Below are 12,262 nucleotides of genomic sequence, written 5' to 3'. Positions count from 1 at the left end.
TGTGGAAAGTCTCCAAGGGAAATCGAAGGCGCATGCATGATGAGATGCGGGCAAGGAAAGTCCTTGTGAAGCGACAATCCCAAAGCAGGTGCATGATAGTCTCTTCAGTAGCTGAACATCTGACAAGATCTGATGCGACGTGCAACAAGGAGAGTTCCAACAAGGAGAACTCCCAACAAGCAACGCCAGAGAAACAGACATTCCTTCAGAGGCAAATGGCTCTTCCAAATCGCAGCAAGAGCCTTTCTCCACCATCGATCAAATTTATGCAACGACCATAACGCATTGCAATGATCAGCCAGCCATGAATGACGTGGGAGACAGGCATAAATGTTGCTAGCATAAATGGCATCAAAAGAGGTTTCCCACAAAGTCCAATCTGTCATACGGCTTCCATTGGCCGAGGGCGGAACATGCAAGAAAACAGCCAGCATGAGCTGAAGCTCCTCTTAAATCTGACGATAATGCACACCCAAAGTAAAGCGTTCAGCCGCTTGGGAGAAAGAAAGCATAATCCCAGACGTGTCTACAACATCGTCCACCGTACATATGCCCCGACAAGAAAGGAAGTATGCTTGACGTGGCAAGCGATCAACAAGAGTAAGTGAGAATGCCCTACTCCAGTGAATGCTTTCCAAGCGTATTGAATTCCCATCTGGATGTTGTCTGCCATGCCATGAAAGATGAGCTGTAACAGCTTTCCAAGCAATGAGTAAACTCGAGGTGACCGAGAAACCAGGAATACAATCATCCATCTTGCCAAATACAATCTCCCAAAGGGAGGTCCGCCAATGACCAAGGGCGGGTGTGACAACATGTTGACAAAGTGAGGAAACCATCACTCTCCATGGCTGAGACTGCTGAGCAAGAGTAGGTAACAACATGGCCTTCCTTGCTATAACATGGCGGCGAAGATCCAAAATATTAAGCCAACCCAAAACGCTTCGGACTGCAACGCTTCTCCATAGATAACAAACGAAGGCCTTTCTTTCGGGAATCGGTGCGCCAGAAATGAGATAGAATATCAGACATAATCAACTGGAGGCGAGGACGAGGCCAATGTAGCAATGGCAAATAGAACCGAACATAAGCCATCATTATGCTCTGAACAATATGGAGCCGAACATGTAACAGCCAAGTGGACAGTTTCCAATAATGCAATCTGACCTGTAGTCTTTGCATAACCCATTCCACTTGCTGGGTATTGGTTACATTTCACCCAATAGGATACCCCAAGTGTCTGACAATCACGTGCGAATCAATTATCTCCCCAAGCCACAAGAGATGATGCCAGTCACTTGCATTAAGAGGCAGGAGTTTGGATTTTCTGAAATTGACCTTAAGGCCTACCGCAAGCCCAAATGTATCCAAAGCCTGCATAATCTCCCGCATGTCATCTTGATTATTTCGAGGCTTGAATATGGAGTCATCAGCATAAGCCTGTCCAATAAAATCATTCCTAGTGGACAATTGCAATCCGTGAAGACGGCCAAGGGAAACCAAGTGATCCAAATACATCAACAAGGGGTGGGTGGCAATGGCATACAATAAAGCACTGAGCGAGACATACATATCCCACATACACCTCCTTCTTATACACCACACATCACCATTCATTTCACACATGAGCTAGCTAGAGTTTACTCATCCCACGTATACTAGGGGATATACACTTTGGATCCAGACACAGCACTGGCCACACTCACTATCCAGCTCTCCGCTCTCCTCCACACCTCAGCCCTCAACTGCTTCCCACACACTACCCACAGCGGCCGACCCCCATCTCCTGGGACGATGCCCAAAACTGATGGTACGATGAGAGTGCAAAGACTTAAACAGACATCTACAGGCTGAGAGAGGTTTGGAGGTGATCACGGAGAGCGAGATTAGACGACAGATAAAGGCCATCACACGCCGTAAACGGCGGGCCTTCGAGGAGGCACAAGAGCTTGAGCTATATCACCTCCTCATGAGTACAGATTGCACCACAGCCTGGAGGATTCTCAGAGAGCCACGTCCCACCACCCCCTTGGAGGACCATCGCATATCGCACGACTATGCAGAGCGCCTATACCAGATCCCTAGACAGCTATTGATTCCAGAGCCATCATGTCCTCGCTCCACTACCTAGACCTTCACATCTGGGATGGTGGAGAGAGCTATCCGACGCCTACAACATGGCCGTTCAGCAAACCACACCGGCCTACAGAGTGAGCACCTGATCTATGCACACCCTCTCCCCCTTGATAGCACGTCTCTTCAACCAAGCCTTGGTTGAGGGACTACCAGAGGAGTGGACTATGCACACCATTGTGCCTATCCACAAGTCTGGCGACACCTTGGATCCAGGAAATTACACGACTATCATGATTGGTCACACATTGGCTAAACAATATGGGGTAGTTCTTGAGGTAGAGCTTAGCACATACGCAGAGGCATCAGGTCTACGCACACCAGGACACGTGGGCTTTAGACGCACTTTCTCGACTATCGACCACATTTTTGTGCTTCGCTGTTTGATTGGTGGAGCGAAGGCACAAAAGAGGAGGTTCTACTTCTGCTTTGTGGACTTCTGCAAGGCCTTTGATACGATCCCCAGAGAGAGACTCCGAGAGCTACAGATACCCTCGGAGATGATATGAGCCATTCATTCTCTATACACACACGTCACAGGTAGAGTACGATGCCCAGGTGGACTATCAGATCCCATTGCTAGCACCATTGGTGTGAAGCAAGGAGGCCCCCTATCCCCGACTCTCTTTGGCCTCTACATCAATGAGATATCAGACTATATTCTACAAGCACGAGGGGAGGGATCAGATTTAGCGCCACAAATAGGCTCACCAAAGGATATGTAACATTGGCTATGCTAGAGCGAAGATGCCTTTCAACACAATTTCAAGAGCCTTGCACAAAGGGTGGCTCTTCAACGCTTTTGATGACACCGGTCATGATGTACGTTGCTGCACTTTGGGTTCCAAATTTATCGGCAGACACCTGGACACACATTGAGAGACCCTAGCTTTGTATCCTATCTCGGATGATCCGCTGCAAGTGTATTGTAATATTTTTAGCTACGGCTACAAATAAATGAAAATGATTTTTGTGCACACAAAATAGATTTATGAATTTATTGGTACTGATTGATAATTTAAATGAACAGGTAAAATTTTCCAATGCAATGTGCCATCTAGAAATATCTGTGTCTGGATAGTGTGATAAGTAGAACACTAGCCGGATGTAGAGCAAAACAGATAAAAACAAGTACATGAATAAGATGGTGTCCCCCGTCCGCTTAGAAAAGTCACGATTTAATAATTTCACAGTGGCCGCCCAAGAAAGTGGCCGGTCAGACATAGTGTAAATACATCACAACGAGACTAGACAAATTGAGTTGGGAGAGGAATGAAATTGGCCAAGATAATAAAGCTTAAGATTGGTTAGAAACCGAGTTCTAACGCTTGTTTTTAAGTGTAAGGTTAAAAACCTTTAAAAGTGAGTGGCCGGGCCAATCTGAACGCGACTAAATTTAATAACCATTAAAAAAAATCAACAACTAGCGTGGAGATTTGGAAAACCTCAACATTGGCAGCTTGCATGTCCTCTCTCTCTCTCCACATGCAACGCCAATTGGTGCAAAAATCACCCGCTAGCAATAAAAAAGATGTAGTGCTACCACTTTGGAGCTCCTTGCAACAGTTTACACACACACACACACACACACACACACAGACAGCTCTCTCTCTTAGCTTTCTCTCTCAGCTCCGAGTTCAGCCCCCCCCCCCCCTCTCTCTCTCTCTCTCTCTCTCTCTCTCTCTCTCAAAGACGGATTACAGACTTCTTCAGAGCAGACACGGGACAGCCGCAAGAGCCACTCCCACAGCAGAGCTCCCCCCCGTCTCACACCAGAGGCACATTGATTGACCGAGCGACTGAACTGGGGAAATCCAAGCGCCCACGACTGCGCAGGACTACACAGCATCGACGGAGGCTACGTCAAAAGATTCAAAGCACGCTGGCCAGGCATGCACGACGCCCGGTCAGACTACTAACCATGGAGGAAATTGATGAGATTCGCCAATGACCGATGCTAGATCTTTTGTGATTCAGCTATCCCAACTAGCCGCCCATTTTTGCTTAGGTTTCGGCTTAGCTCACATCGACCGATCTAGAATCCCATAATATATATCTTTGTTTTGTACTGTTGACTAGGTTATTTTAATTTTGTTACTCTGACTTTGTATCAGATCCACCACCTTGTAACTTTCTGCTCTCAGAGGTCACTATGGCCTTTTGAAGACGTTAATGTAACATTTCATTTCATTTCATTTCTCTCTCTCTCTCTCTCTCTCTCTCTCTCTCTCTCTCTCTCTCTCTCTCACACCAGCAATTTCTTGCTCAGAGCTACTGTGAGGGTTGTGTAGAACCTACATAAATAGCTTGCACGACGAAGGTGACGCACAGCCATAAAAGCTTGTGTGCGTCCCCGAGACAAGCGTAGTATTGGCTGTTCGCTCAGTCTTTTAGCACTCTGTCTAATTTGAGTCGTCAATTTCAGCCAAGGCATTCCCGTTCAGGTACCTCATAAGTGAGCAGACAATTATAGAGATTTCTCCCACCAAGAATACTCCACAACAAAGCAAAAATAGCCGTTCACTGCTACAAGTATGACAAAATTCAGTCAATAGGCTTATGATTACATGCATTCTTATGCATCAAAAGCCTCCAAGACAGAGAATAGCGTGAGCTTTCTGATTTATGTGCTTATAACACTTCATAACTATAGAAAGTCTCCTCAAGGGTGGGACCAGCCCATCTTCTGGTCCCTAGAAGAATATCTCCTCAAAGGGGGGACCAACCCATTTGTTGGGTCCCTAGTGCTGTGTACTCTTTCTGCATTGTTTCTCAGTATTATTCTATAGAATAGTGCAGGCTTCTGTTTGTGTGACAATGGTATCAGAGCGAGGTCTCCTCTATTCCTTTCCTCAGGAAAGATGATTCTTGTTAGAAACATACCCCATGGCAATACAACTAGAAGAGCTTGAGAACCTCATGAAGCAAATGTCAAAACTACAGGCCGCTCTCGCTCAGCCAGAAGTGCAACAAGTGCTTAAGACCCTTGAAAAAGGGAAAGCAAAGATAGAGGAGCCACCTCAAAATCCCTCAGAGCCGACTCGGTATATACCGTAGATTGGGGCTCCAACATAGCTCCAAAGGGATCCTGGAGTGGGAACTTCCCATTGGCATCTTTCTTCCTTGCCCAGTTACTCTCCAAATTACTCCTTTATGAAGAACTTGGGCAACATAGTCCCTGTCAAAGATTTGCAGCTAGATCTAGAAGAGGTAGTAGAGCAACCGAAGGAAGCAGAGGAGCAAGACCCGGTTCGAGGAAGAGTCAACACTGAATCCCTGTGCCTAAAGGTTCCAAAGCTATCTCCAAGAAGCGGTCCCAACACCACAAGAAGAAGAAGACATTCAAAACTAGAAATAAGGACGTTAAATTCGAGTGCTATAACGGAAGGAGGGTTGTCAATAAGGCTCTAGCTTTTATCCATCAGCTCGAAGTGGCCTTTGCAGAAGGCAACTTCTCAAAATGATCCAAATTGTACCATGTTAGCATGTATCTTAAGGATACAGCTAGCATTTGGTGGCTTACTATAATTCTGGAAGGATGTAAACCCAAAGACTAGGAGGAATTCAAAAAGCAATTCTATGCTCAGTTCCTTCCTCTTGACTTCTACACAAATGTAAAGAATGGGATTGGCTCTCCCAAAGAGAGCATGAAGCTGTTTCCCACTACGTTGACAAGTTTTGGGAGATCCTTCTCAAGGTCACTCCTTTATGAAAGTGTCTGATGAAGAGAAGATGCGAAAGTTTGAAGCTGGCACTTCAAAAAAGTATGAAGCTTTACCCACGAAACATTCTCCAAATTATGATGCAATCTGCTTTGGTTGCTGGAATTTGCATTCAAAAGGAACTCCCCGCAAGTAGGAGTTTAGTACCTTTCATGCAAAGCAGAAGGCTCTCTTTGCTGAGAAAGAAACCCCCTCTTGAAAGGGGCCTTCAAATCAGTCCAAAGGCCAAGAAATGATGCCAAAGGGGGCTAAGCGAAGCAAGTACACAACTCCCTCTCAGTTGAAGACCTACATGGAAGAGGGAAAATGTCCTTGACGTAAAGCTAACACCAGGAAGGAGAAAGGAAAAAGGTAGCTACTAAAGGGGTGGGGAAGTTTAAATGGGCAAAAGTGGAATTGGTCTTTGATCTCTTTTATCTTTTGTTGGTAAAGACGACGTGTCTGAAATCCAGGTGCGCTTTGTCTCTTGCTAGCTCTCAGTGTCTCTACTCTATAGAGGGTAACTCCCTGCTATTGTGTGGGTGCGGAGGTGGGATAGATCTTTGGAAGAATGTGGTGATCTCTGTCTGATGTCCCCACATGGTACCGTCTAAGATAGTAAAGAAACCCCTCTGTATCGATGAATCTCCTGTATAAACCTCCCTATCATGCGCGGGTTTGCTAACTCCTAGAGCTGGCAGAGGGAGCGCTGCTCTCTGAACGGGGTGGGGTAGCTCTCTCTGATCATAGTGTAGGCCCTGTAGGTGCATGCATATTTCTCCTCATCCTCCCCAACACCCCCCCCCACCCCCCCCCCAACCCAAAAAAAACTCCTCTTTGGGGTTGTGAGCTGCTCATCACCCACCTTCTCTTTGCACAATCTGCATATCCTCCCGCCTTTGGGGATCTAAGCCCCTCTGCAAGTCTCTATCTGAGGGTGATGCGACGAAGCCTTGAGTTGGCAAATCGCTACCCTAGAACCATGTGGCAAAAAGCCCTCCATGTATCTAGGTCTCTATCAAAGGAAACAATGGCCCATATCTTCTTAGTAGGGGGGCAAGAAGCGATGCCAATTGTCTTCTTTAACAGTGCTCTAAAAAGAAACACATGCCAAAGGAAAGATGGATGACCACACAAACTTGCTGCCAATGCATGCCCTCCCACCATAGCCCACCAAAGAAACACCGTTGGCCTATGATGAAATTGAGTATGCTCAGTTGAGACAATGTCTCGGCACCAAGCAGCCCAGTTTTAAACCCGCTGAGCCTCTTTGGCCTTGTTAGCCAGAGAATATTTCCATCAAGTAATAAGTGAGTGATAGACATAATTTTCTGAACAATAAATAATGGGCTTTTGGCCTTTGACAATCCAGTCTTGCCAAGGGTGACCATCACAAAAGTGATGACATAGCATTGATGCACAACAAATCGATGGAACAAATTGATGATGTGGCAGACTACACATAGATGATCATCACAGGATAGGTGGTACAAACGCTTTAGTGGCATGGCTGCTACCCCCATATGGGTAGCCAAGTCCCCTTGATGCTTTTCATGTAAAACTTGTTGTTAGCAATTACAAACGATATAGTGCAATGGCTGATACGCCCATATGGGTAGCCAAGTCAGCTTGATACTTTTCATGTAGGAGTTGTTTTTTGCAGATGCTTCATGGGTTTCTTTCAGCACCCATGACTTATAAATATGAGGCCTAGGTGCAAATTGTAACCAGGTCCCGAGAGTAGTCTCTCCAAGCAAAGCGCAAATGTGCTCTATTTTCTTGATCAGAAAATAAAAAGATACCGCCACAATGCGCCTACCTTGGGAGCCAATCATCTTCTGAATGAACTCCGCCTCTCACATGTCTCTTGCAGTTTTTCTCTTGCGCAATATTTACAACTGTGTTTCAGGTTTGTTTCACATATTCACCACCTAGCACGTGGTGCCGTCCAGATACAGTGCTATCAAGCTCAGTCAGTTGTCATTCTACGGACATATCTGATGCAGACACTGTAAATGGAGAATAATCTATTGTAATATGATAGCTGATGATGAAAAAATAGAGGAAGGACGTTTTACTCTTTTTTCTTAGGTTTGACCAGCTTCGACCACATGTTGACCAAGGGTTAACCTGCAAGAGATTCCTGAGGAGCATGTGCACACATGGAAGATCCTCTACAAATCATCCCATGGATTATGCTCATTTTTTCTCTAAAATACATGAAATGCAAGTTTTTTGTTGTTGACATACTCTAAAAATCTCTCAACGGTTCCTAAACCCACGACAGTGATTGTTATGGGCCCACTTGAGACACAGCAAGACAAAAATAGGGCTGGATAAATTTTTTGTTTGGAAAGCAATGATTCCCATGGGAGAATACCGAGCAGATATCTATATCAAAACACTCTTTTCTTCGAAGACAGCTTGCTTTTCTGTATTTAGATAGCCTTCTCTTCCAAATAATGGTGGAATCTGTATGGTGCCAAATGGGATTTGCATGCCCACGTAACCATGGGTTAGGCTGCAGCAGTAGATACATAGACCTGGCTGTCATGTCATGAAGAGATGAAATAGATGTTGAAAAATGTATGTGTCCCCTAACAACCTTGAAAAGTTACCTATCCTGATAAAGTCATAATTTTTAACATTAACCACATTTTGAATTTGTATCAAGGAAACACAGAATCATGATTGATGAGGTAGTTCTGTTTGTGCAATTATTTTTACCTAAGTTTCCCATAAGAATCTGACCTTGAAATTCGAAAATTAAAACGATTTGAAAAATAACAAGTCCAGTAAGATTTATTAAGATAAACCAGCTTTCTGCTCCGACTCTTACAAGCGTAGTATTAACGTATTGAGCAACTAATGCTTGAAAGATGCGTACCGCCCATCTTGTCAAATTCTGCTGCTGTTCACTGCTCAGTGGAGGCTTCGTTCTATTAATAAGTCTCTGTAAGGACAAACCCAAGCCAAGGATGAGTCACCCATGAACAGGAAATAGAGATAAGAACAATGAGAAGAAGACATTGCCTGTAGAGAAAACAGGTCTGCTGATTGACCTGTAACTTTTTCGTATTTTAAACCTTCTGCTGCTAAGCCAGCCATGGAGACAACTGCCAGTCTACAGACGAGTATACTTTCAAATGACTTATCAATTCATTAAAATACTCCATGCAGCATAGCCAGAGACTCACCTGTCCAACTCCTTGGCATCGATTTTACCCTCGTAAATGCGTTTCTGAATCTTTTCATCTACCAGGTTCACGTGCTCTTTTCCAGTGTCTAAAGAATACCCCACTATAGGTACACCCAACACGTATGCAACTGTACAGCACACGAATATAACAGTCAATTATCAAGATGGAAAGATATTACAGTTCCTCTTTAAAAAGTGTAAACGATCATGCATCTGTGCACTAACAAACATGCCAAACACAAGAGTTACATAATTTCTGTAGAGAGACATGCCCAGAAAATGAGCTGCCTCATGTCTAAGTACTCGATCCTGGTAATCCTCAAAAACCGAGGAAAAGCTGACAATGGCTGCCTGTAGAACTCTGCAGAGATAGTACACTTTTGTAATGTAATGTTACTGACATTGATTCTTGAAGTGGTAGAAATGTAAGAATACCCTGGTGCAATACTTCCAATTGCCAGTACAACCAAAGAGATGCTCCCAATCAAGTAAGGTATAAAGAATCCCCAATCCTGAATCCATACCAAACTTGAAATTACCAAATGAATTTTTCATTGAACAGGAATACCATGCAGGTACGGGACTGAGGAAATGAACAACGGTGAACAAAGACATTGATAGGACTCTTACCCCAGGAAGCTGACCTGCAAGTACGGCTAAAGCACTCGTCACTCCGACTACTGTAAATAAAAACGTTGCCTACATGAAGAAACAAGATTGGTGCATAATCATTCACTTGAGATAATTAGATATATTTGCAATTGTTAAATGCTCTGTAACTACAGTACTTACATCATCTCTGACACTTGGTATAGCAAGCTTTTCAGCATTCTTTATGCCTAGAGTCGTCAGCTCTCTAATAAATGTCTGCAAATAATAGTCTGTGAAACAGCACCCATGTAGCACAAGAATACTCTCTTCACTAGCTTTTACATGCAACTCATGCACATGAGAACCAAAGTAGCAATGTTAAGTGAAGGATGAATGTACCAAAGTAGCAATGGTAAGGTGCATTCATCCTTCAGGATATTCATGATTCATACTCCAGGAAATTCATGTTTAATGCACATGTCATGCCCATACCAGCATTAACAAGAGAGGAGATATAAAAAAAGACCGTGCGTCGTGACACGTAGGGTTGTGAATTCCACACTTTGGCCCATCCAGCTTGGCGCAGTTGCTCCAAGGCCTCCATTACAGCATCTCCATCTTTCTAAACCAAGCCTGAAGACTAAGTCAATACACTCAATTTCTCCTTTTCAAAACCCCAGACACTACATTCTCATAAGCCCACAACTACACTTTGAATAAGCTCTGATTAAAAGGGGGGTGGGCGGGTGGCGGGCAATTGCAGGCATATAAAAATACCTAATGCTTGTTGATAAATTGAACATATCAATGCAATTCCTACAAAAGACAGGATTATAAAAGCTGACAAGAAACCTAGAGAGTACAGAGCTTGTTTTTTAAGCTTGCTCTAAATATAGACACCCAGCTAAAGATAGAAAGTTTATTTATTCAAACTTAGCATCAGTAAATGCCGCCCACTACATTTACAAAAGCCCAATTCATGGTTAACATTAAAGATACATAAGACAAACGCTACCAATGCAATAAGATGTGGGTGCCTGTGGACAGCCAATTGAAACAGATGTCTCAAAATACCTTACAACTAAGAAATGTCCCCTCTTGCACACAAAAGTTTTCCCCTTGCTAGTAGCATATTCAAGAAAAAGTCACAAAAGGCTGGCATTCATTAGGGTTGGTTGTCAGATAAACTATAGACACACTGGCATGTCTAGAACAACATCCTAACCTTTACACATTCCCTCAATAGTCTCATTTTAATGCCATTTTCGCTCTCTAGCCCCACTGTGTCAATGTCATACGTGTAATGAACTTGACATAGATCCATATCACAATACTCATGAGTACTTGTGTTGTTTCCTTATTCATTTTTCCTCCATTTGGTTTCATATTATTAGCCCATTTGACACGGGCTTTGGAAGGCACCCTCATGCATATGTCGGAGTCCAGGCATCTCTTTGATTTTTTCCAGTCGGTCCCAGTTTCTCCCAAGGATAGGTGTTAGGGAGTGAGGGCTGTTTTATGGCTGTGCTCTTCCAATGTGAGGTAGGTTTCTCATGTCGGGTTGTGTTTAGCAATGATTAGCTCGGGTTTTCGCTTTGTTCCATGGCCAGATAGGCTCCTAGATAGGATATTTAATCCCAGTCCCCCCTATTTTCCCCCCAGGCATCTGCTGTCCTTCCCTATGTTTTCTCCCTTTTCCAAGGTCATGGAGCCGGAGGGCTTAGTCGGGCAGATCCATGTAGGCTCTATATATGGGCATTGGGGGTCTAGGGGCCGGGAGAGGGGGGGGGGGGGGGGGGGGGCATGGCATGCAGGTCAGCCCTAGTGTGGGGGCGCCTTCTTATGGGTACCCCAAGGGCAGTAGGTGCAGGTCATTGGCGGGCAGCCCTAGCGTTTTCACCAGCAGCCCTAGCATTTTTACCTGGCAGCCCTCAGCATTTTTGGTGGGCAGCCACGGCAGGGTTCGCAGATGATGACAGGCTTCTTGTGTGGAGGTGATCCTTTGCTAGGAGAGATGGCCAGCAGATCTTCCCCTTCGTGTCATCCCCTCAGAGAAGCCCATCCCTTGGGCATCTCAGTCAGAGGCATAGCACCATCCTTGTGTGCCGGCCTAGGAGAGCAGAGATCCAGTTCTCTCTCTCTCTCTCTCTCTCTCTCTCTCTCTCTCTCATGTGTGAGGGATTACCTGAGACTTGGAGGTTGTCTAATATTGTGCCCATCTTCAAGGCTGGTGACCCTACAGAGCCTGGGAACTACCGCACTATTATGGTTGGACACACATTGGCACGGTTGTATGCATCTATCCTGGAGCAACACTTGAGTAATTGGGCAGAGGGCGAGGGTGTACGAGCAAAGGGTCAAGCCGGCTTTAGGAGGGGTTTCTCCACTCTTGATCATATTCTGACACTCAGGGCCATCATTGAGGAGGGCAGAGCACATGGGAGACGGATCTATTGTAGCTTTGTGGATTTTCGTAAAGCATTTGACATGGTACCAAGAGCCCGATTGATGCGCAGACTACAGGAGATGGGGGTGCCCATAGAGGTGATTTGGGGGATTATGGCTTTGTACAGATCAGTGATGGGACATGTACGCACTCCGGAAGGGGTATTTGATTTAGTTCACTCTACTATTGGAG

The 12,262-nt window shown here is 44.8% G+C and overlaps 1 protein-coding gene across 16 annotated transcripts in view; it reads right to left on the bottom strand.

Annotated features, from left to right (window-relative positions):
• The window catches only part of LOC147449744 (uncharacterized), a 67,823-nt gene that overhangs the window by 20,825 nt on the left and 34,736 nt on the right, over positions 1 to 12,262 (bottom strand). For 11 of the 16 annotated variants that reach the window (XR_015189461.1, XR_015189459.1, XR_015189460.1 and 8 more), the window contains exons 2-9: positions 10,117 to 10,246; positions 9,826 to 9,914; positions 9,664 to 9,732; positions 9,469 to 9,545; positions 9,306 to 9,394; positions 9,032 to 9,161; positions 8,868 to 8,958; positions 8,674 to 8,787 (exon numbers count right to left, since the gene is read on the bottom strand). Coding sequence is in view for 11 of the 16 variants with exons in the window: in XM_086522105.1 (XP_086378231.1) it covers positions 8,674 to 8,787; positions 8,868 to 8,958; positions 9,032 to 9,161; positions 9,306 to 9,394; positions 9,469 to 9,545; positions 9,664 to 9,732; positions 9,826 to 9,914; positions 10,117 to 10,246 (789 nt within the window). In the remaining 5 variants the exon portion in view is untranslated. Of the gene's footprint in view, positions 1 to 8,673; positions 8,788 to 8,867; positions 8,959 to 9,031; positions 9,162 to 9,305; positions 9,395 to 9,468; positions 9,546 to 9,663; positions 9,733 to 9,825; positions 9,915 to 10,116; positions 10,258 to 12,262 lie in introns of all 16 variants that reach the window. The other 5 variants (XM_086522110.1, XM_086522109.1, XM_086522111.1 and 2 more) reach the window with 5 other exon arrangements.

The sequence above is a fragment of the Adiantum capillus-veneris genome, chromosome 10 (assembly GCF_014529385.1).
Source record: "Adiantum capillus-veneris isolate H3 chromosome 10, ASM1452938v2, whole genome shotgun sequence".
In the NCBI taxonomy this organism is placed as follows: domain Eukaryota; kingdom Viridiplantae; phylum Streptophyta; class Polypodiopsida; order Polypodiales; family Pteridaceae; genus Adiantum; species Adiantum capillus-veneris.
This window is presented reverse-complemented; position numbering and strand designations above follow the sequence as displayed.